The sequence below is a fragment of the Mobula hypostoma genome, chromosome 9, assembly GCF_963921235.1.
Source record: "Mobula hypostoma chromosome 9, sMobHyp1.1, whole genome shotgun sequence".
NCBI lineage: Eukaryota > Metazoa > Chordata > Chondrichthyes > Myliobatiformes > Myliobatidae > Mobula > Mobula hypostoma.
In genome coordinates, this window is record NC_086105.1 from 68,074,838 (window position 1) to 68,100,877 (window position 26,040).

At 43.5% G+C, this 26,040-nt stretch overlaps 1 protein-coding gene across 10 annotated transcripts in view; it reads right to left on the bottom strand.

Annotated features, from left to right (window-relative positions):
• srgap1a (SLIT-ROBO Rho GTPase activating protein 1a) overlaps nucleotides 1–26,040 on the bottom strand; it is a 310,991-nt gene that overhangs the window by 103,837 nt on the left and 181,114 nt on the right. For all 10 annotated transcript variants that reach the window (XM_063058474.1, XM_063058468.1, XM_063058467.1 and 7 more), the window contains exon 3: nucleotides 20,710–20,872. In XM_063058474.1, coding sequence (XP_062914544.1) covers nucleotides 20,710–20,872 — 163 coding nt within the window. The remainder of the gene's footprint in view (nucleotides 1–20,709; nucleotides 20,873–26,040) is intronic.

The window sequence follows — 26,040 nt, forward strand, 5'->3', positions numbered from 1 at the left end:
GGCACAATATCGTGGGCCAAAGGACCAGTACTCTCCTGTACTGTTCTATGTTCTATATTCTAATTGAAGTTGTGTGCAGAGCTGGAACGCACGGAAAGGCAGCAGCCGTTTTGCACAGCAAGATCCCTTGATTGAAATGATCAGAGAAATTTTCCATCTGATAATTAACTCTGAAATAATCACATGAAGAATTTCAAAAATATGAAACACATTCTGGGGACTTTATTGCCCACTCAAAAGGATCATAGTTTATTGTCTCAACTTAACAAATGCCCTTATTACTGCACCAGAGTAACAGAAGGGTCACAGACCCAAAGCCTTATCTGTTTCTCTTTCCACACCTGACCTGCTGAGCTTTTAAACCAATTTCTGTTTTTATTTCAGAATCACAGTCTAAGTCAGATTTATTATCACTGACATATGTTGTGCAATTTGCTTTTGTGGCAGCAGTACAAAGCATTACAGAAAAGAAACTACAAGTTACAATAAAGATATAATTTATAAATAGTGCAAAAGAGGTTCAAAAATCTGATGGCAGATGGGAAGAAGTTGTTCCTAAGCATACAGGGGGCGACCTGGTAGCGTAGCAGTTTGTGTAACGCTTTTACAGCGCCAGCGACCCAGGTTCAATTCCTCCGCTGTCTGCAAGGAGTTTGCATGTGCTCCCCATGACCATGTGTGCTCCGGTTTCCTCCCACATCCCAAAGATGTACAGGTTAGTAGGTTAACTGGTCGTATGGGTGTAACTGGGTGGCGTGGGTTCATTGGGCCGGAAGGGCCTGTGACAGGTCTGTATCTGTAAGCAAATTACAGTGGATTCCAGTTAACTGGGACACATCGAAACCAGTACTTTTTGGCCCCATAAAGTGGCTGCACCAATTAGCTGAGGTTTCATGGAAATAGTTAAAAGGGTATAAAAAAACAAACTACTGTTTAACTGATTAACAAATTATGTATTTTAATGAAATACAGAACAAAATAGAGGACTATCAATACTACCATGTATTAGTTCCTAATAACTATTAACAGAGGAATTAATCCAATGTTTATTTGGTTGACTGTAAATGAACAAAATCAGTACCGATACCTAGTGTAAATAATGAACTGCCTTCAAACAATGCTTTTGACGATGGCATCCTCCAAAACATTCAAGATGATTGTCAATACATTCAAATTCTTCATAGTCCTTAACTTGTTGAAGGAGTGAAATCATTTATTTTCACTCCTGGCTGTTTCTGGCATCTCCAAGGCTGAAATGCTTGAAACCACAGTGAGCAAAACAGTTCTGTGTTGTCTTACTGCTTATTTCTAGCCAACTATTAGTGACAAAAGTCACTGCTTTTTAAACACAAACACATGTAACTGATACTATTTTAAAAATATGCGCTCTAAGCACGATGTAGTGTCTAACAAGTGAACATGACTGACACTAGTTAGAATCTGTTCGGCAACACTCTCTTGTCCCAATAAAGCAGCATGGCATCACAAATAAGTTAAGGGCCTGGCTACTTTCTCCATTAGTTTTTGTTCTTTAAGAGTTGTCCCAAATAATTGGCTGTCCCGATTAACCGATGGCCCAATGAACCAGAATCCGCTGTATTCCAGTTTCAAGCATCTGCAGTTCTTACTTTGATTTCCTGTATCAGACTGGACTTTTGACATTAAGTATCAGGAACGGGACTTGAACATGGACACTTCTCACTCAGGTCAAGGTAACACCCACTGGGCAACGGTTTAAATTCAGCAAATATTAATCATTGCTACAGAGCATGGCATTAAATGTCAATAAGCCTACTATGCTGATGGCAGTATTACAGTGGGCCAATTGCTAGCAGCTATCCAACTTAGCAAATAGCTTTCAACTCAAACAAATCACCCTGTACTCTAACTACTCTAAGTTTGGTGCCACAGTACCATAGTGGATACTGCCATACTATTACAGCTCGGGGCTTTCCAGAGTTCAGTTTGTAAGGAATCTCTGTATGTCCTCCCCTTGGAATGTGTGGGCTTGCCCCGGATTCTCTGGTTTCCTCCCACAGTTCAAAGACATATTGAGTAGGTTGTTTGGTTATTGTAAATTGTCCCGTGATTAGGTTAGAGCAGTATCTCCCAACTTTTTTTGAGCTCAACACCTCCCCCTAAAGCACTTTCATACCTGCCATGCCCCTCTACAGCACCATCATACTTGCCAACGCCCCTCTTAGGCACAACATACTTTCCAGCACCCCACAGGGTAAAAACATGTCTACCATATGCTGACATATGAAAAATGATTCTGCTTTAAATTTTTATTTGTCTTTAAACCTAGCTTACACAGGACCTGTGCACTGTACAGCAGCTTCGATATCAATGTGATCCTTGAGCTTGATGGTTTTTAGCAAGACTTGAAATATCTGGTTCAAGTTGTGACCGCAAAAGCCTTAAGTCCCCACGCGTAACAATGTCCAAGCAGTTTCTGTTTTTTTATTGATGTGAGTATGTGGTTCACTGCACTTAGTCCAGTTAAGATGGAGCTACTGACCGAACAAGTGCAACAACTTCTAGTAGTCAAAAAGATAAGAAATCTAACTAAGAACATCATTAAAAAGACCTTTTCTGTGGTTGATTGTGTTAAGTTATCACCACAAACAGTAAACGGGCAAGTGATGGCGAGACGAGTTCAGAGGATGAGCCAAGGTGGTTTATTGCAAAATGGTTGCAGTTGGAGTTCTGATACTCTTACAGCCGGCCTGGGTTTGAGGGTGGATTGCTCTGGGCACCAAAGGAAGAAGTTGAGGCCTGAGCAGAGAAGTGCCAATGTTCATTCAACTGCTTTGGGAACAAGGTTGAATTGCTCTGAGCGGCGGAAGAAATTGGGGCCCAGGCATAGAAGTTCCGATGCTCAATCAACTGGCCAGGGTGCGAGGGTGAATCGCTCTGGACAAAGAGCTGAGCAGAAGAGCTTGAGAGCGGCTTCGGGCTGGGTGACGGAGTCTGGGCCCGGAGAAAGTTGCTGGGTGGTGTGGTCTAGGCCCAATGCCCAGATCCTAGTGTGAGGTACCTTACACTGTTTAGACAATTTAAATGCTGCTCATATTGGAGGTGAGAGCTAATTTCGCTCATTCTCTGCGAGCTTTACTCCTCTCTCCAGGGCGCTGAAGCCTTCCACTGTTCCATTGGTGGGTCAATTTAAACGCTGGCCCAGACAGACTGAAAAGACAGGGCGTCGGTCAGGACGAGAGCCAATTTTGTTCATTCTCCGTAATGGTCATCTCCATGGTGATGAGACCATGAAGACTGCCCTGGCTACTGTGCTCCATGCCTGCTAATACGATAAACTGCTAAGCCAGGCTTTGGGCCTACATAGGCTGCTCCAGGGTTTGGATCTGAGATCTCAATTGTGGTTTAGGATGCTGTTGTTGTTTGCTTCAATTGTTTGCACGATTTGCATTTTTTTTTCTTTCTCTTGTGCATCAAGTTTTGGTTTTTTATTTTTATATATTTTTTCTTCTTATAATTGAATTCTTTCAGGTTTTCTGCTTTGTGTCTACAAAGCAAATCTCAAGGTTGTATAAATTATACATTCTTTGATAATAAATAAATGAATCTTGAAGCCTCTTTCAACAAGGTAGGCGGATGGAAATGCAATGAAGAGCATTTTGGCTCTTCTCCAAAGACCAGGAAACTTCATATGACAATGTAGCCACATACCACAAAAGCCACATTTTTTAAAAGTATTTTTGCTTCTCCATCATTCTGAATTTCAATAATTTCTTCTTGCAAGGTCTGTTCTTCTTGTTCTTTCACCCTGCAAAGAAATGGGTTAATTACCCAGTCTGGAATTTCCAGGTTGTTCAAATCCTTGAATCGATTCTGAAAATCCTTTTCAGTAACTGCAGGGTTAAGCAGTACTCTTGCAAATCACTACCTTTGAAAGAGAGCGCCATACTTTCCATTCAGAGACACTGTGAGAACATTCTTCTCCAATGTTTTGGTTATATATTTTCAATTTTCCGATAAAAGTGAACAACTACGCTTTTTGCCTGGATTAAATTGAAATTCTCGCCCTGCAGTTTCACATTCAGAATGTTTATTTTGTCTTACAGATTGGCTAGGTATGCCACATCTCCATGTAGAAGTTCAACCTTGTTTCCCAAGCTCTTGTTGGCTTTGAGCAAAAGTTCAACCACAATATCAAAATAAGATCAAAGATACATTTTAAGCAACAGCCTTTTGATGGCCAAGGCACTTCAGTGTGAAGAAGCAAGCATCCGAACATTCATTGTTATGTTGACATAACTGACAAAATATTCCTCTATTTAATGGATGAGCTTTAATTTTGTTGATAGCAAGAGTCGCGCTTGAAAAAGTTGTTTGCTGAGGCCTTTGGCTGCAAGACGTTGATGATGAATTACACAATGGATTGCAAACAGACTTGGAATTTGTTTTTCATAAATGCCACTAAACCAGCATGGTGACCTGTCATATATGATGCTCCATCTGTTGCGCAAGAAATCATGTTCCTAATCAGAATACTTTAATCCTCAATATACATTTTGAGTTTGTCGTAGATTGATTCTCTGTTGATATTTGTCGTTAACTATTTACAAAAGATAATTTTTTCATAAATGTTTTCATTTTTGATAAACCATTTGACTGCCATTAGCAATGTCTCATTGTCTCACACAGTTGACTCATCCAGTCATATCCCAAATTCTGTTTGTTGTAGCTCTGTGCATAGTTGTTACTCAATGTCTTCACTCATTTCATCAATACAACGAGCTACAGAGTTATTACTCAGAGGAATTAATTTTAAAACACTGGTATCCATTTTGAGAACAGTGGTGAGCACTTCTGATACAGCAGGCATTATTAATCTTTCACCAACTGTATGAGACCTTTCACAATGAGACCACTATCAAGGTCATTTTTAGCTTTCTTGGCAAATGACTTGAGTGTGCAATGCTTTTCAAATGCTTCTTTCATCTTCTGGAACTGAGTATACCATAAGTAACCTTTTCAGAGTGTCTATTACAGAAGGGTTCCTGCAATCTTGATGGTTTCATGCTTTCATTAGACAGTACAGTATTACAAATAAGATACATGGGGTGTTGTTGATCTGACAGGAATGGAACAAAACCATACTCCAGGTATGTAACATTGTATGGATGCACTTTCTGTGGTTTCTGATTCTTAGCAGGATTAGAATTCAAGGCTTCACTGCTTTTGGACTCGTAGAGATCACACATATTTATCCATCATTAACAGGACTAAATTAAATAAAAATTAACACAAATGGGAATGCCTATTGGATGTTGGCGACGGCAGCAATTTAACACGGTCAGTCAGGTCCGTGCTTCAAGTTAGGGTTCCGCTTACCGTCCCATCCAAGAATCAAGACTTCTGTTTCCCCTAATGCCCCCTTGGAACACATAACCGCCCCCTTTGGGAATCACTGGGTTAGGGTTAATCAGGTTTGTCGGGGGGTTGATGCGAGGGGGTGTGGAGTGGCTCGAAGGACCAGAAGGGCCTACTCCGTGCTGTACCACTAAATAAAATATCAATAATTGGATGCATTCTATTATATCAGAAAAGAAGATGGGTTGGTTCAATAAAACAGATCATTAATATAAAAGGCACACCCAAACCAGTTAGCCTGCAGGTCAAAAGGGAAATGCACCACCCTATTTTCAGAGACACCCAGAGGTGGGAAAAACTGTTGGTCTTGCCAGCTATCTCTAGCCTGACGGAGTACATTTTTTTTTCTAAATTAAAAGGTACAGGCCCATGGGAAACAGTTTGCTGGATTATAAAGGTACAGGCCCATGGGAAACAGTTTGCTGGATTATAAAGGTACAGGCCCATGGGAAACAGTTTGCTGGATTATAAAGGTACAGGCCCATGGGAAACAGTTTGCTGGATTATAAGGGTACAGGCCCATGGGAAACAGTTTGCTGGATTATAAAGGTACAGGCCCATGGGAAACAGTTTGCTGGATTATAAAGGTACAGGCCCATGGGAAACAGTTTGCTGGATTATAAAGGAATCGGCATTTTAACAGACAAGGAACCCATGAACTCATACATTATAAACACAAGAAATTCTGCAAATGCTGGAAATCTAAAGCAATGCACACAAATTGCTGGAGGAACTCAGCAGGTCAGGCAGCATCTATGGAATGAATAAACAGTCATCGTTTCAGGCCGATATCCTTCTTCAGGACTGGAAGTGAAAGGGAGAGATGTCCGATTAAAAAGTTGGGGGTGGGGGTGGGGGAGGGGAAGGATAATTGGCAGTCCTGCCGAAGGGTTTCGGCCCAAAACGTTGACTGTACTTTTTTCCATAGATGCTGCCTGGTCTGCTGAGTTCCTCCAGCATTTTGTGTGTGTTGCTTGAATTTCCAGCATCTGTAGATTTTTCTCCTGTTTGAGATAGCTGGAAGGTGATAGGTGAAGCCAGGTTGATGGACGAGGTACAGAGCCAGATACGAGGGAATCTGATTGGAGAGGGGACTGGACCATAGGAGAAAGGGAAGAAGAGATATACGGGCATAACCTCCAATAGGCAAGTAAGAAGAGGTAAGAGGGCAGAGTGGGAATAGAAGAAGAGGGGAGGAAGAGAGAATTTGTTTTCTTGGAAGGAGAACTTGTATTTCCTATTCAAATCACCTTACACCAATGGAATTTAAACTCATTGTTTAAATCCTTCCCAGGGAATGGATATCTGCCTCTTGAGAAAATGACAGGAATCAGCCTTCCCAGCAACCACTGTGGGCTATCTTAGAGGCCTATAGGATCTCAGCCTATCTTGTCTATGCCAACTGTGATGCCTACCCATGCTAATTCCATTTTCCTGCAGTTGGCCTGTGCTCCTCTATGCCTTTGCTATCCAAGTATCTGTCCAAATGCACACTAAACATGATTGTATTTTCCTACACTACCTCTTCTGACAGTTCATTCCAATTATTCATCACTCTCTCTGATAAATTAACCCCTCAGATCGCTTTAAGTTCTCCCCCCTTTCTCCTTAACCCTATGCCTTCTAGTTTGGGATCCTCCTGCCCTGGGAAAAAGACTGACAATCCATCCTCTCTTTTCTACATACTGTTATAAACCTCTATGAGTTCACCCCTCCACCTGCTATGTTCCCTGGAGAATAAAGCCGCACATCGAATCCCGATTATAACTACAGCTCTCCTTTGTGGGCAGCATCCTGGTGAGCCTCTTCTATACCACATCCTTCCTGTGGTTTGGTTGCCAGAACCATATACAGTATATAGCTGTCATAAAACACACAGCTCTTATATTCAATGGATCACCCTATGAAGGAAGTATGCAAAAGCCTTTATTGCCACTTTATACACTTGTATCAGGACGCTATGGTCTTGTATCCTAAGGTCTCTGTCATTTGCTCTAGACGTCCGAACAGAACCTGACCTCCCAAACTGCATTACATTCTGACACCTCCCTGCCCAACCTGCCAGCTGATCTATGTCCCACTGTATCCTTAAAGAACCTTCTTTGAGTTCACCAATCTATGTTTAATTTGCAAATCTACTCATCATACCAGCTACACTCTCATGCAAGTCAGTTATTATAAACAATGAAGGTCCCGACACCAGTCCCTGCAGTACACCACTCGGTAAAGATTTCCAGTGCAGCTAAACTTGGATTCAGTCTGCCAACATCTCAGATCCCTTGTGCCTGAACTTTCTGTATCAGCCTTAACACAAGCTATATTGAAGTCCATGTAAAGCACGTCTACTGCACTGCCTTCATCAATTGTCATAGTTATCCCCTCAAAAAAGTTTAATCAGATATGGGAGGTATAGTCTCCTGCACAAAACCACGTTGACCATCAACCCAAAGAGGATAGTAGGTGGCAATCAGAAAACAAGAACAGTACAGCAGAGTACAGGTCCTTTGGCTTATGATGTTTAGTCAATATTTTAACTTATTCGAAGATCAATCTAACCTTTCCCTCCAATATAGCCCTCCATTTTTATCCAGATCAAAAGAGGCTTTTCCTGACTGCCCTGCTGGAGAACAAGTGGATTTGTGGCCCTGTTAATGTTCTCCCAGATGTCGAAACACTGCCTTCATATTCTTCTTGCCAGTCACTTTCCTGGTCTTACAAGCTACAAACAACAACCAAGATTGCAAACACATAGTTTGTAACTGAAGGTTAAAAATGATATTTTAAAAATAAACTGCATTTTAAAAAAAGAACAGAAAATGAATTGGTGCGAACCAGTTAGTATTTGGAAGGGGAGGAGAGTTCAGAGTGTTTCAGCTACATCGTACTTCTGACAATCCCAAACACATGACAACCTGTCCTTCCCTTCTTTGTCTAGCTTGTCCCTGTTCTGCTTTCCACACACATCTGGCACAATAGTTGCACACCTGTGCCCTGTACACCTCTGGTCACTTTTCATCCAAAAATCAAACGCACCATGAAAAAGCCGTGGACCAGCTCAGTTGAACGGACCTGCAGAACATGGAGCGTAGGGAAGTACAGCTCAGGAACAGGCCCTTTGGCCCACAACACGGAGCTGAACTATTCATATTAGTAAAGGTAAAGATTAAAGATTAGCATTGTTTGTCACTTGGACATTGAAGCATTGAAACACACAGTGACTGCGTTTATGACCAGCTCAGTCTGAGGACTGTGCTAAGGTCAGCCCACAAGTGTCACCATGCTTCCAGCGCCAGTACAGCATGCCCACAAGTTACTATCCCAAACCAGTACATCCTTGGAATGTGGGAGGAAAGTGGGTCATCCAGAGGATGCCCACATGTCACGGGGTGAACGTAACTCATTACAGACAGTGGCGGGAAATGAACCTCGACTGCCTGCGCTGTAAAGCGTAACGCTAACCTCTATGATACCACATGTCCATCTAATCCAATCCCTACTGCCTACACAAGGTCCATATCTTTGACTTCCTGCACATTCTAAGAGCCATTTGAACGTTCTCATTGTATTTGCCACCCTGAGCAGTGTATTCCAGGCACTCACCAGTCTCTGTAACAAAAACCTGCCCCACACATCTCCTTTGAACTTCCCCTCTCACCTTAAATGGATGCCCTTTGGTATCAGACATTTACTGCTGTCCTGCCAAAAGACTAACGCTCCGCTTTCCTTATGTTTATGATACACAGCTCTAGTTTCTGCACATCCAGTCTCTATAACAAGGTCAACACGGCTGATATTTTTAGAACGTTCAGAAAAGCTGTACCTGCGTCAAACCACTGGAGACTTGCCTTCAGCTGAGGATCCATGACTGCTTTAGTGAGCACCTCCACTCACTCATCTCCAGCAGAGCCCCTTCCACAGTCCACTTCAGAACACAGGACAGCACCGTACAAGGCCCTACAGCCCACCATGTTGTGCTAACTTTTTGACCTACTTGAAGATCAATCTAACCCTTCCCTCTTACGTAGCCCTCCACTTTTGTTTCCTCTACACGTTGCTCGAATGTCCCTAACGTACCTGCCTCTACCACTGCGTTTCGCAAGGCAATACACATACTCAGCGCTCTCTGTGCAAGAAACCTACTTCTTACATCGCAAACACGAGGAAGTATGTAGCCGCTGGAAATTCAGAGCAACACACACAAATGCTGGAGGAACTCAGCAGGTCAGGCAGTATCTGTGGAAATGAATAAATAGTCAACGTGTCGGGCCGGGACCATTCCTCAGGACTGAAAAGGAAGGGGGGAGATGTCAGAATAAAAAGGTGGGGGAGGGGAAAGAAGCTAGCTGGAAGGTGATAGGTGAAGCCAATTGGGGGGGGCCGCTTTGGTGATAGGTGTGGGAAAGGTCAAGGACAGGAGAAGAAAGGATCTGACAGGAGAGGAGAGTAGACAACAGGAGAAAAGGAAGGAGCAGAGGACACAGGGGAAGTAATAGGCAGATGAGAAGAAGTGAAAGGTCAGAGCAGGGAACAGAGGAAGGGGGAGGGATGTAATTTGTTCACTGGAGGGAGAAATCGATATTCATGCCATCAGGAAGGGTATCCAGGCAGCACATAAGATGCTGCTCCTCCAACCTAGCGCGGCCTCAACAAGAGGCCATGCCTCGATGCCTCGGAAGAGGAATGGGAACCAGAATTTAATGGGAACCAGAACTTCTGGGAAGTCACGTTTGTGGCGGATGCTGCAGATGTGCTCGACAAAGCGGCCCCCCCAATTGACAATAGCTTTCACCAATGTAGAGGAGGTGGCATTGGGAGCACCAGACACAATAGACAACCCTAGCAAATTCACAAGTGAAGTGTTGCCTCACCTGGAAGGACTGTTTGGGGGCTTGACTAGAGGTGAGGGAGGAAGTGTAGGGGCAGGAGTAGCACTTAGGCTGCTTGTAGGGATAAGTGCCTGGAGGGTGATTAATAGGGAGGAACGACCAGAAAAGGGAATCACAAAGGAAGCAATCCCTACAGAAAGTGGAGTGAGGAAGGTGGAGATATGTTTAGTAGTAGCTTCCCTTTGGAGATGGCAGAAGGTGCGGAGGTGAATGTGTTGAATGTGGGGACTGATGAAGTGGTAGGTAAGGACAAGGGGGACTCTATCACTGCTGAGGCAGTGGGAAGATGGGGTAAGCACAGATGTTTGAGAAATGGAGGAGATGTGGGTGAGGGCAGCAAAGACAGTAGACGGAGGGAAACCCCATTCTTTGAAGAAGGAGGACATTGCTCATGGCAAGAAAACTGAGAAAAGGGAATAGCATTTTTACAGGAGATAGGGTCAAGATAACCATGAGAGTCAGTAGGTTTATAAAAGATGTTGGTTGACATTTGGTCTCCAGAGCTACCTTCCTCTAATCACCGTAAAACTACATCCTCTCATCTTAGCCATTTCCACCCTGGGAAAAAGGTCTCTGGCTATCCACTCAATCTTATTATCTTGTACACTTCTATCAAGTCACCTCTCATCATTTTTTAAAAATCCATTTCTCATCACCCAGTCCAACAACTCCTCATGTGGCTCTGTATAATGTTTTGTTGGATTCTGTCCTGTGGCATGCATCATGATGTAGGACTGCATAAGTCTGAGTTACCGTTGCCTTCCAGTTCCTCAGTAACAAGAGAAGGGAGACGTGGAGATCTAGGCATCGAAGCACCTGTGATCAATGAGTTTCTCTAACTGTTCTTTAAGTACACAGTGGAGAGCATCCTAGCTGGTTGAGTCACGGTGTGGGATGGAAACACCAGGAATGGAAAAGGCTACAGAAAGTAATGGATACAGCCCAGTCCATCACAGGCAAAGCCCTCCCCACCGTTGAGCACATTCACAAGGTGCGCTGCCACAAGAAAGGTGCATCCATTATCAAGGACCCCCACCATCCATCTCTTCTTGTTACTTCCATTGGGAAGGAGGTACAGGAGCCTTAGGTCCCACGCCACCTGGTTCAAGAACAGTTATTATTCTACAAAGTATCAGGCTCCTGAATAACTACAGTCACCACAACTCTGAGATGATTCTACAACCTACAGACTAGCTTTCAAGAACTCTACAACTCATGTTCTTGGTATTATCTGTTTTTATATTTGCAGAATTAATCTTCTTTTGCAAGAAAATGAAACTCAATTTTGTATATGGTGACATATACTAAATACTACATAGAACTTTGTTCAGTGGCCAATCGGACATCAGAAGTTTGGAGAGGAGGGAACTTCAATCAAGTCCACTGCCGGAGGATAAAAGGCAGGAGTGGTTCAGAGCAGCGTAACAGAGCTTTGACCAGCAGCTCATCAGCATTTGGGATTAATTAGTAAGAGCAAGTTAAAGGAAGGCAAGGGCAAGTGCAGTGGCTGGGATCTGAGTGGACAGAGTTAGAGTGGTGATCTTATGGTTTTAGCTCTTCAAGGCTTCAACGAAGAGAGGCTTCACTCAGAAAAAGCACAACTAAAGTTTTTTTCCTTCTCTTCTTCATATCTGCTCAGCTAGGACAGTAGAGATGCCAGGCCGGATAGTAAAATGCTCCTCTTGCAGGATGTGGGAAGGCAAGGAGACCTCTAGTGACCCTGACCACTACATCTGGATGCAAGGTGCATCCAGATGCAGCTTCTAATAAACACATTAAAGAGTTGGAGTGGGAACTGGATGAACTCTGGATCACTCAGGAGGCTAAAGGGGTGATAGACAGGGCATACAGAGAGAAAGTTACACCCAAGGTGCAGAATGCAGACAACTGGGTGACAGTCAGAAAGGGAAAGAGGTTAAGGAGCCAGTGCAGAGTACCCCTGTGGACATCTCCCTCAACAACACGTGTACCAGTTTGGATACTGTTGGGGGGAAGGATTACAATCTAACAGAGGAAAGTCACAGTGGTCAGATATCTGGCACTGAGTCTGCCTCTGCGACTCAGATGGGAAAGGGGAAGAAGATGCACTCTGTGGCGACAGGAGATTTGTTTGTTAGGGGAATGAACAGAAGGTTCTATGGACAAGAACAAGATTCCCAGATGGTATGTTGCCTCCAGATGTCAGGGTCTAGGATATCAACGATCAAATCCTCAGCATTCTAAGTGGGAGGCTGAGCAGCCAGAAGTTGAGGTCCATGAAGGTACCAATGACATGGGTGGGACAAGTGATGAGGTTCTGCACAGGGAGTTCAGGGAGTTAGGTGCTAAGTTAAAGGTCAGAACCGCCAGGGTTGTGATCTCAGGATTGCTTCCTGTGCCACAAACAAAAGAGGCTAGAACTTAGGAAGATTATACAGTTTAATACATGGCTAAGGAGTTGGTGTAGGAGGGAGGGCATAAGATTTTTGGATCATTGGATTCTCTTCCAGGGAAGGTAGGACTTGTACAGAAGGGACAATTTGCACCATAACTAATATCCTAGTGGGAAGGTTTGTTAATGCTGCACGGTGGGGTTTAAACTAGAGTTGCAGGGGGATGGGAACCAGAGTGCCAGAACAGGTAGTGGAGAGGTTGTGGAGGCAGATGTTGGTAAGACCTCAGACAAAGTTATGAATCAAAAGGTTGATCACGGTGCAATAAAATCGAAAAGGATAAATACAGGACTGAAGGTGTTGTATCTGAATGCATGCATTATACGGAATAAGGCAGATGAACTTGCAGCACAGTTGCAGACTTGCAGGTATGATGTTGTAGGCATCATTGAATCATGCCTGAAAGATTATAGCTGGGAGCTTAATGTCCAAGGATACACAATGTATCAAAAGGATAAGCAGGAAGTCAGAGGAGTCAGGGTTGCTCTGTTGGTAAAAAAATTAAACCAAATCATTAGAAAGAGGTGACATAGAGTTGAAAGGTGTTGAATCATTGTGGATAGAGCCACGGAACTGCAAGGGCAAAAAGACCCTGATGAGAGTTGTATACAGACCCCCGAACAGTAATAAAGATGTGGCCTACAAATTACAACAGAAGGTAGAAAATGCATGCCTAAAGTGCAAAGTTACAATAGTCATGGAGGACTTCAATATGGAGGTAGGTTGGGAAAATCAGGTTGGTACTGGATTACAAGAGGGGGAATTTCTAGAGTGCCTATGAGATGGCATTTAAGAACAGCTCATGGTTGAGGATCAGCTACTCTGGATTGGGTGTTGTGCAATGAACCAGAATTGATTAGAGAGTTTAAGGTAAAAAAAAAACCTTTAGGGGAAATTGATCATAATATGATAGAACTCACCCTGAAATTTGAGAAGGAGAAGGTAAAGTCAGATGTATCAGTATTGCAGTGGGGTAACGGGAATTACAGAGGCATGAGAGAGGAGTTGACCAAAATTGATTGGAAAAGAACACTGGCAGGGATGATGGCAAAGCAGCAATGGCTGTAATTTCTGAAAGCAATTTGGAAGGCACAGAATATAGACACTCGCGGTATGGTGGATCTTCCAGGTGTCGGGGTCATGAAGTGTGTGAAGTTACCACAGCTAGAGAAAAGGTTCTTGGGAAAATGAAAAGTCTGGAAATAGATAAGTCACCTGAACCAGAAGGTTCTGAAAGAGGAGGCTAAAGAAATCATGGAGGCATTAGTAATGATCTTTCAAGAATCACTAGGTTCTGGCAAGGTTCTGGAGGACTGGAAAATTGCAAATGTAACTCAATTCTTCAAGAAGAGAGAGAGGCAGGAGAAGGGAAATTATAAGCCAGTTAGTCTGATCTCAATAGTTGGAAATATGTTGGAGTTGATTGATAAAGATGACGTTTCAGTGCACTTGGAAGCACAAGATAAAATAGGCCAAAGTCAGCATGGTTTCCTCAAGGAAACCATGTTTGCTTAACAAATCTTGGAATTCACTAAGGAAAAAACAAGCAACACCGACAAAGGAAAATCAGTGGATGTTATGTACTTGGATTTTCAAAATGCCTTTGGCAAGATGCCACACAAAAGGTTGTTTAACATGCTACAAGCACATGGTATTACAGGGAAGATACTAATATGGATAGAGCATTGGCTAACTGGCAGGAAGCAAACAAGTGGGAATAGAGGGAGCCTTTTCTGATTTGGCTGCCAGTGACTAGTGTTGGTCCACAGTGTTCTGTGTTGGGACGGCTTCTTTTTGCGTTATATGTCAATGATTTGGATGATGGAATTCATGGCTTTGTGGCCAAATTTGTGGACAATACAAAGATAGGTTGAAGGGCACGTAGTGTTGAGAAAGCAGGGACACTGAAGAAGGATTTAGACTGATTAGGAGAAAAGGCAAAGAAGTGACAGATGGAAAACAGTGTTGGGAACTGTATGGTCATGCATTTTGGTATAGGGAGTAAAAGTGTAGGCTATTTTCTAAACAGAGAGAGAATTCAAAAATTTGAGGTGCAAAGGGACTTGGGAGTCCTTGTGCAAAATTTCCTATAAAGGGTAACTTGCAGGTTGAGTCAGCATTTATTTTGTGAGGACTATAATATAAAATTAAAGATATTATGCTTGGGCTTTATAAGGTATTCGTGAGACCTCACTAGGAGTATTATGAGGCAGATTTGGGCCATTATCAAAGAAAGCATCTGCTGATATTAGAGAGGGTTCAAATAAGATTCACAAAAATGATTCCTGGATTGAAAAGCTTATCATATGAGGAGCGTTTGATGGCTCTGGACCTGTAACTAGCTGGAATTTAGAAGAATGGTGGGTGGGGGGAATCTTATTAAAACCTATCGAATGTTGAGCGGTCTAGATAGAGTGGATGTGGAAAGGATATTTCCTATAGTGGGTGAGTCTAGGACCAGAGGGTAAAACCTCAGAATAGAGGGTCCATTTAGAATGGAGATGAGGAGGAATGAATCTGTGGAATTCGTTGCTACAGGCAGCTGTGAAGGCCAGGTCATCCACTGTACTTTAAGTGGAGGTTGATAAATTCTCCTTATCACCAAGGCAAACCTATAACAAATATTCCCATTGTCCTATCCTCCTTTTCCTCTACTTTCTCTGCAACTTATCCCCAAGGCAATCCTAGCCTCAGACTATTACAAATATTCCCTTTGTTCCATCCATTCCTTCCTCCATTCTTCCTGCAACTTAAAATTAACTTGTCTTTCTTTCCTTTCTGAGTTCAGATAAATAATCTTACTCCTGAAATGTTAGCTAAGTTTCTCTTTCCACAGATGTGGCCCGGCCTAATGAATGTTTCCAGAATTTTGTATGTTTATTGTGGGAAAGGACAAGCCAGAGAACTCACCTGGCTTCACCTAACACCTTCCAGCTATCTTCCTTCCCCTCTCCCCACCTTTTATTCTGAAATCATCACCCTTCATTTCCAGTCCCGAAGAAGAGTGATCTTTTAGAAACATAAAATTATGAAAGGGATAGATAAGATAGAGGCAGGAAAGTGGTTTCCACTGGTAGGGGGCATAGCCTCAAGATTCAGGGGAGTAGATTTAGGATGGAGATGAGCAGGGACTGCTTTTCCCAGAGAGTGGTGAATCTGTGGAATTCTCTGCTCAATGAAGCAGTGGAGGCTACCTCAGTAAATATATTTAAGACAAGGTTGGACAGATTTTTGCATAGATGGGGAATTAAGGGTTATGGGGGAAAGGCAGGTAAATAGAGATGAGTCCATGGCCAGATCAACCATGATCTTATTGGATGGTGGAGCAGGCTTGACGGGGTAGATGGCCATCTCCTGCTCCTGTTTCTTATTTCTTATGGGTCTCAGCCCAAAACATCAATTAGAACCATAGAACCATAGAACATTACAGCACAGAAACAGGCCTTTTGGCCCTTCTTGGCTGTGCCGAACCATTTTTCTGCCTAGTCCCACTGACCTGCACCCGGACCATATCCTTCATTTGAACCTCTCATCCATGTACCTGTCCAAATTTTTCTTAAATGTTAAAAGCAAGCCTGCATTTACCATTTCAACTGACAGCTCATTCCACACTCCCACCACTCTCTGTGTGAAGAAGCCCCCCCTAATGTTCCCTTTAAACTTTTCCCCCTTCACCCTTAACCCATGTCCTCTGGTTTTTTTCTCCCCTAGCCTCAGTGGAAAAAGCCTGCTTGCATTCACTCTATTTATAGCCATCATAATTTTATATACCTCTATCAAATCTCCCCTCATTCTTTACTCAATTATTTACTCATTTCTGCCAATGCTGCCTGACGAGCTAAGTTCCTCCAGTACTTTTTGTGTGTTGCTCTAGAATCTTCTGCTGAAAATGTCCATGGCAGAATAAGGCTAAAAAACGTCTTACATCACCTACCAGGAACTTAATGTTACAGGAAACCTATAAAAATATAGAACATGTGAGGATGGCATTGAAAGGAAAACTGAGAAAGCAAAGACAAAAGAAGTGAAAGACACTTTCATGTAAATGAAATAGAAATAGAAGGTGCTCTATAAATATATGGACAAGAGGGGAACTAAGGAAAGAATAAGGCCTCTTTAGGCACCAGGAAAAGTTAACCTTGTGTGGGTGGGGTTCTCAACGAGTACCTTACAGTTGTCTTAACAGAACAGAGTGCTGATGTTCTCATTGTCGTCAATGTGTAAATTATTGAATGGTAGAAGTATTAAAAGCTTTCACATCTTTGAAAATGATAGCCAAACCCCAATGCAATATATCCTGGACTATTAAAAGAAGCCAAGGAGGAATTTGTGGAGGATCTAACTACCTTTTTAAATTACTCTCTGCTTTAGCCACAGCACTGGAAGAATAGAGGACAGCAAATATATTGTTAGTTGGAAGGGAGGAAGGGGTATACCGGAGAAGCATACAAGCCAGTTAGTTTAATCCTGGCAGTGAGCAGATTATTGCAAGCAACTCTGAAGGGCAGAAAAACCTTCATTTATGAAGGAATACCAATTAGTCATAGTCAACATGATCTGTCAAGGGAAGATTGTGGCTAAGTTAATTGGATTTTTTTGTGGAGGCAACAAGTAAGGTCAATGAGAGTAGCGTGTCTGATGTAGCCTGCATGGATTTTAGCAAATCTTTTGACAAGGTTACGTGTAGCAGGCATTAAAAGAAGAAACGCAAATCGCATTCAAAAAACTAGTTCAGTGGCAAGCAAAGGATTGACAGACGTTTCTTTGAGTGGAGAGCTATTACCACTGAGCTGCTACAGGACTTGGATAGGACATCACAGAACATTAGAGCACAGCCTTTTAACATAGCAGAGCAAACAAGAGGAAATCTGCAGAAGCTAGAAATCCAAGTAACACACACAAAACGCTGGAGGAAGTCAGCAGGCCAGGCAACATCTATGAAAAACTGTACAGTCGACGTTTTAGACCGAGACCATAAGGGCAAGGCTTTTTAACCTACTTCAAGATCATTCTAACCCATTCCTCTTGCACCGTCCACCGTTTGTCCAGCACCCAGTCCACTGTTTGTTTGTCGCTTGTATTAATAATTTACATTTAAAGGTGGGGGAATGAAGTGGTTAAAAACCATTGAAGGTGTTTGCCTCTATTATCCAAGGCACAGAATATAAGATCGGAGAGATTATGCTAGAACCGCAAACAACTGTACTTAACTTCAAGTACGGTTCTGGACAACACATTAGAAGAAGGATAAGTTTGCTGTGGAGAAGATGCAGAGTGATTTTTGAGGATGTTGCCAGGTAACGTTCCCTCTAATTTTTGTTTACAGCTGCACAGACCGACCATTGCTCTGAGCAGTTTTCACACGGCCTGACAACTGTGAGGCACTTTAAACGTGGTTTTTTTTTGGTAATATGCATACTATGAATATTTAGAATGAAAACTGAAAAATCACATTCTTTTGATTTTATTTATTAATTGAAGGGTATATTGAAATTCAGTACAACACAAATCTTTCATGTTTCATAAACTTTGTCTCGTCTGTCTTTTTCCCAGTTGTGCATTCCAAGGAAAAAGAGCACGGGAGCATTTCAGTTACTGCATGGCCACGCACCCGCACAGCTTAGAGGGAACAGTATTGTCAGAACTGGAACACTGCAGCTATGATGAAAGATTAAATAGGTATAGTTAGGATTTAAATTCTATGGAACAGACTGAGGCATATAAAGTTATGAGGACTCAATAAAGTTTGTGTAAATGAAATGAGGAAAAATATCCCTTTTTAAGTTTGGGTGATTAGAATCTACAATATACTGACTAAGGCAGTGATTCTTTTGAACAGAATAAACACAATCAAAGCCCAGCAATAAAACAGAAAATACTGGAACCGCTTACCACAGCAGGCGGCATCACCGGAGAGAGAAAAACAGTCAACATTTCGGGTCTGGTACCCTTCAACAGTCAACAGTCCAGGATCTTACACCTGAAGCACTGGCTGCTTCTCCATCCACAGATGCTGTCTGACCTGCTGGATATTCCAGTACCTCTAGTTTTTATTTTAGGCTTCCAACATGTGCAGTTTTTTTTGATTTTCATTTATCATTTCAATAGCTCCCATTGACCGAGACATCAAATCTGCCAGAGAAGAGTGCTGCATGAAGATGAGACGGTTCACATTGTTATTAACTAGTTTCAGATCAGAACCAATGTCGTCAAAAGCATATTGTATAGAGGCAAATGAGGGTATAATCTGCAGAATTATGGTGAAAGTACAGGGAAATGGGACTGAGAGGATTGCGCTAGTATAGGCTTGGTGGACTGAATGGCTTCTGTATGTGACATAATATTCCTATGATGCAGAGACAGTTGTGCCAAATGTCCAGGTGACTCTATGGAATTTTGTGAGGGAGACAGGCATCCGAGAAACAGCTTAGACTGTGGTTACCTGGTGTTGAGTGAAGCAGTAAGTGCCTGCCTCTGTTTGCCTGCTCAAAACACTCTGGAGTTATTGTCATTATCTTTCTAAATCTGAACTAGGCACACGTTACAATCACACCACCTGGGATCAAAGGCTGATTTATTTTAAACCACAGTTTCTGCACTCATTCACTTTTAGAGAGAAAAGCTTTCTCTATAAAGCTCAGTGCTCATTGGTTTTTCATGAGCGCATTGCATTTTTAATATACCACAGGGCTATTTCTGTAATCCTGGATCCCCAGCAGGTAGCCTGGGTTGAAGAACAGGAGACTGGAAACCAGTCTGCCTTCGGGTTGGAACGAATGCCTGCAGGACTTGTACTTGCATGCATAGAAGTCGTAGAGTCAAACAAAACAGAAATGTGCCCTGCAGTCCAACACCTCCATGCTGAGCAAGATGCCCTACCCGGGCTGGTTTCATTGAAATACCCTTGAAGATCGAGAGAAGCACAAATTTGACCAGGCATCAGTGAAAGTCATGGCTCAAGCAAACATACGGAATGCAAGAAAAAAGCGGGAATTCCCCGTGGCCAAACATTTTAATTCCGATTCCCATTCTTGTTTTGACATGTTGGTCTATGGCTCCTCTTGTGCCAAGATGAGGCCACCCTCAGGGTGGAGGAGCAACACTTTATATTCCATCTGGGTAGCCTCAGGTGATTTCTTCTTCTGGTAAAAAAAACTTTTCCCTCCCTTTCCCCTCTTCTTCTATTCCCCACTCTGGCCTGTTAGATTAGATTAGATTAGATTAGATTCAACTTTATGGTCATTGTGCCGAGTACAGATACAAAGCCAATGAAATGCAGTTAGCATCTGACTAGAAATGCAAAGAATAGTGTTATTTACAAAATAACTGTGAATAAAAAGTGCTACAGCACATAAATATAAAAGTACTGAGACAGTACAATATGGGTGCAATACTGCTTAGCGCTGTGATGTGACGTTCAGCAGGGTTACCTCTTCTGCCTATCACATTTCCTTTCTCCTATGGTCCACTCTCCTCTCCTATCAGATTCCTTCTCTACAGTACTATATTTTTCCCACCCACCTGGCTTCACCCATCTGTTTCTAGCTATCCTCCTTCCTCTCCCACTCACCTTTTTATTCTGGCATCCTCTCCCTTTCTTTCCAGTCCTGAAGAAGGGTCTCGGCCCGAAATGTCAACTGTTCATTCATCTCCATAGATGCTGCCTGACCTGCTGGGCTCCTGCAACATTCTGAGGGTTGCTTTGGATTTCCAGCATTGGCAGACTTTCTCATGTTTTCCTTTCACCACCCTGATGTAATTACATACTGTATGTCATGGTCTGTCTGGACAGCAAGCGAAACAAAAGCTTTTCGCTGCACATGTGACAACAAGAAACCAACACCAATATCAGATTGTCCCCAGCTTTAGGAAACCATTGCATCTTGCCTTTGGTTTTTGATTTGCAAATTTGGTCTATTGCTAAATCAAAAACAAAATTACTAATATATGAAAACTCAGAGTCATTCAAAATGTGGCAGGTGAACGTAATTTACCTTTTTGAAGAGTCTTGTGGAGTCCTCACTAATCTGCATAAAACGCATGATGACATTGTTTAGATAGATGTCACTCAAGGTTGCGTGGTCTTTGCTTTCTCTCCTGACTTGGTTCAAGAGTAAGTACCAACAATTTACTGGGGACAGAAGATTCTGGTCTTTCCTACAAAGAGAAAAAAAATAAAGTTAAAAGTCGTGCAGTTATTCCTCTCACACTGCAGCATTTTAATAATTAAGACATTCAATCTAGAGTACTACAAATCAAATAAGCACCAACAATTGACCCGTATTAGATAAATCACAAGTAAGACACACTAAATGCTGGGGAGCTCAGCAACTCTGCTCTGCCATTCCATCATGACTGATTTATTAACCCTCGCAACCCACGCTCCTGCCTCCTCCTCCTCCAACATTTGTGTGTCTTACTCTGGATTTCACGCATCGGCAGAATCTCTTGTGCTTAGATAAAAGACAACATGCACTTTTGAATATTCAATGTATTTAATACCCTCTCCCAACCCCACCGATGACCCCTTCTCCCGTCTTCAACCCTCCTCCTCTTCATGGACACCCCGCTCTGGTCTTCGTCCTGCTCTGGATCTCTTTATTGTTAACTGCTGACAGGACATCAACCATCTCGACCTCACTGCACATTGTTCCCATTCCAACCTCACTCCTTCGGAACGCTCTGCTCTCCACTCTCTCCGCACTAATCCTAACCTTACTATAAAACCCGCCGATAAGGGGATGATGTTGTAGTCTGGCACACTGACCTCTACCTTGCCGAGGCACAGTGACAACTAGCTGATACCTCCTCTTATTTACCCCTCAATCATGACCCCACTAAAGAGCACCAGGCCATTGTCTCCCACACCATCACCGACTTTATCCGCTCAGGGGATCTTCCATCCACTGCTACCAACCTTATAGTTCCCACACCCCGCACTTCCCGTTTCTACCTCCTACCCAAGATCCACAAACCTGCCTGTCCAGATAGACCCACTGTCACAGCTTGCTCCTGCCCCACCGAACTCATTTCTGCATACCTCGACATTGTTTTATCCCCCCTTGTTCAATCCCTTCCTACCTATGTTCGTGACACTTCTCACGCTCTGAAACTTTTCGATGATTTTAAGTTCCCTGGCCCCCACCGCTTTATTTTCACCATTGATGTCCAATCCCTATATACTTCCATCCCCCATCAGGAAGGTCTCAAAGCTCTCCGCTTCTTTTTGGATTCCAGACCTAACCAGTTCCCCTCTACCACCACTCTGCTCTGTCTAGCAGAATTAGTCCTTACTCTTAATAATTTCTCCTTTGGCTCCTCCCACTTCCTCCAAATTAAAGGTGTAGCCATGGGCACCTGTATGGGTCCCAGCTATGCCTGCCTTTTTGTTGGCTTCGTGGAACAGTCCATGTTCCAAACCTATTCTGGTATCTGTACTCCACTTTTCCTTCGCTACATCGACGACTGCATTGGCACTGCTTCCTGCACGCATGCTGAGCTCGTTGACTTCATTAACTTTCCCTCCAACTTTCACCCTGCCCTCAAGTTTACCTGGTCCATTTCTGACACCTCCCTCCCCTTTCTAGATCTTTCTGTCTCTATCTCTGGAGACAGATTATCTACTGATGTCTACTGTAAGCCTACTGACTCTCACAGCTATCTGGACTATTCCTCTTCTCACCCGGTCTCTTGCAAAAATGCCACCCCCTTCTCGCAATTCCTCCGTCTCCGCTGCATCTGCTCTCAGGATGAGGCTTTTCATTCCAGGACGAAGACGTCCTCCTTCTTTAAAGAAAGGGGCTTCCCTTCCTCCACCATCAACTCTGCTCTCAAACACATCTCCCCCATTTCACGCACATCGGCTCTCACTCCAACCTCTCGCCACCCCACTAGGAATAGGGTTCCCCTTCTCCTCACCTACCATCCCAGCAGCCTCCGGGTCCAACATATAATTCTCCGTAACTTCCGCCACCTCCAACGGGATCCCACCACTAAGCACATCTTTCCCTCCCCCCCGCTCTGCTTTCCGCAGGGATTGCTCCCTACACGACTCCCTTGTCCATTCGTCCCCCCCCATCCCTTCCCACTGATCTCCCTCCCGGCACTTATCCTTGTAAGCAGAACAAGTGCTACACATGCCCTTACACTTCCTCCCTTACCACCATTCAGGGCCCCAAACAGTCCTTCCAGGTGAGGCATCACTTCACCTGTGAGTCGGCTGGGGTGATATACTGCGTCCGGTGCTCCCGATGCGGCCTTCTATACATTGGGAGACCCGATGCAGACTGGGAGATTGTTTCGCAGAACATCTACGCTCTGTCCACCAGAGAAAGCAGGATCTCCCAGTGGCCACACATTTTAATTCCACGTCCCATTCCCATTCTGATATGTCTATCCACGGCCTCCTCTACTGTAAAGATGAAGCCACACTCAGGTTGGAGGAACAACACCTTATATTCCGTCTGGGTAGCCTCTAACCTGATGGCATGAACATCGACTTCTCAAACTTTGCTAATGCCCCACCTCCGCCTCATACCCAATCCGTTGTTTATTTATTTATTTATATACACACACTCTCTTTTTCTCTCTCTCTTTTTTCTCCCTCTGTCCCTCTCACTATACCCCTTGCCCATCCTCTGGGCTTTCCCCCCCCTCCCCCTTTTCTTTCTCCCTAGGCCTCCTGTCCCATGATCCTCTCATATCCCTTTTGCCAATCAATTGTCCAGCTCTTGGATCCACCCTCCCCCTCCTGTCTTCTCCTATCATTTTGGATCTCCACCTCCCCCTCCCACTTTCAAATCTCTTACTAGCTCTTCTTTCAGTTAGTCCTGACGAAGGGTCTCGGCCCGAAACATCAACTGTACCTCTTCTTAGAGATGCTGCCTGGCCTGCTGCGTTCACCAGCAACTTTTATGTGTGTTGCTTGAAATTCCAGCATCTGCAGATTTCCTCATGTTTGCGTATTTAATACCCACCTTAATTGCCATTAAATTTGGCTTTGATAGCCCATTTTAGAGGCATTTCACAGAACACAGAGGGCCAGAGAGTCCTCCCAACACTCTGATAGCGGTAATTTGCAGCATAGCAACACACACAAAATGTTGGAGGAACTCAGCAGGTCAGGCAGCATCTACGGAGAGGAAAAAGCAGTCCTAATGAAGAGCTTTGGCTCGAAAAGTCAACTGTTTATTCCCCTTCATAGATGCTGCCTGACCTGCTGAGTTCCTCCAGCACGTTCTGTATGTTGCTCTGGATTTCCAGCATCTGCAGAATCTCTTGTGTTTATCATTTGCAGCATTAAGTTTCGCCAGATCATTTGTGGAGGCGTTTGAATCATATTTTCCTTAACATTGCTCCAGGTGTTCAAGCTACAGGTTAAATACCAAGTGTGCCACTAAATCCAGTTCTGATATTTCATTCTCTAAAGAAGTCATACACAGACCCTTTACACGGGGTGCTGAAAACAGTATACGGCATACTGGCCTTAAGATGGCATAGGAAAAGAATTATGCCATTTGGCCCTTCCAGTCTGCTCTGCCATCCCATCATGGTTGATCCCTCTCAACCCTATTCTCCTGCCATCTCCCCATAACCTTTGACCTCTGCTTTAAATATACCCAATAAAATTACCTCCACAGATGTCTGTGGCAATGAATTCCACAGATTCACCTTTAACAGTAAAGGGCATCAAGTTCAGCAGTAGGGGTATTGGTGAAACTACACGTGGGGTACTGGGTCCAGTTTTGGTCTTGTTGGAAAGACACTGACAAGCCAGAGAGGGTGCAAATTTACAAGGACACTGCCTGAACTGGAGGGCCTGAGTTATAGGGAGAGGTTGGCCAAGTTGGATCTTTATCCCTTGGACCTTAGGATGATGGCTGACCAGATAGAAGTTTATAAGATAAAGAAAGGTATGGATAAGGTGCACAGTCACCGTCTTTTCCCCAGGGTTGGAGTACACTGCTAACAAGCACAGATACACTGCATCTGTACTGTATTACTCCAAGATTATGTGACACGGTGACAACAGGCCTCCAAAGCAAGGTTCACTTCCTAAGACCCATCCAATGTTAGACTGACTTCAATACCCTGAGTTACACGGAAGTATCAGGCACCCACCCTGCTCATGGACTGCCTGTCCCACTCCCATCAGGGAAAAAACTACACACATCCACACCAGGACCACCAGACTCAAAGACAGTTCCTTCCCCAAGCAGTAAGGCTGTTCAACACTTCCACCCACTAACTCCACCACTACTTTATTATTACCTTACATACAGCCTAGCATCACTGTATGGACATACTATCAATATGTATATAAGCTATCTTAAGTATTTATATCTATCATGTTTTTTTTTATTATTATTGTCTTCTTTATCTTTTGTGTTTTATTTTGTAATTGATCATCGTTTGAGTGATAAAACCAGCTGAAATGTATAATAATTCAAGATTCAAGATTGTTTAATATCAAATCTGGAGTAACAATTATTTTGTTCTTCTTACACTTGTGTACAGGAAATGACATCAAACCATCTCATGACCTTTGGCTCTTACGGGAGACTGAGGAAGTGATAGATAAGAGCTTCAGGGAGGTAGTCACTCTTGGGCTGCAGGAGGCAGGAAGCCGGGTGACCGTCAGGAGGAGGACGGGAAATGGGCAGCCAGTGCAGCGTACCCCTGTGAAGGTCAGGGTTGTTTCAGATCGGGTCCATGGCATGCTAAAGGGGGAGGATGAGCAGCAAGAAGTCTTGGTACATATTGGCACCAATGCCATAGGTAGGAAAGATGAGGAGGTCCTGAAGGGATATTTTAGAGAAGCTAGGTAGAAAGCTGAAAGCAGGACTTCCAGGGTAGCAATCTTGGTCCTACGAGGGTAAGAACAGGATGATTTGGCAGGTGAGCGCACAGCTGAGGAACTGGTTCAGGGGGCAGGGTTTCAGATATCTGGATCATTGGGATCTCTTCTGGGGAAGGTACAACTGGTACAAAAGGAATGGGTTACACCTGAACCTGAGGGGACCAATGTCCTTGTGGGCAGGTTTACTAGAGTTGTTTGTGAGGTTTTAAACTAATTTGGCAGGGTGATGAGAACCGGAGTGACAGGACTGAGGATGGGGTGGTTCATTCACAAGCAGTGTGTAGTGAGACTGCTAGCATGGAGAGGCTGATGATGGGGCAAAATTGCAGCAAACAGGATGAGCTGTCATGTAAAAGGGGGCCAAAATTGAAAAGGGTGATGAATACAGGACTGAAGGTGTTTTATTTGAATGCATGCAGTAGATGGAATCACTTAAATGCACTTGTAGCACATTGGCATGTACGAC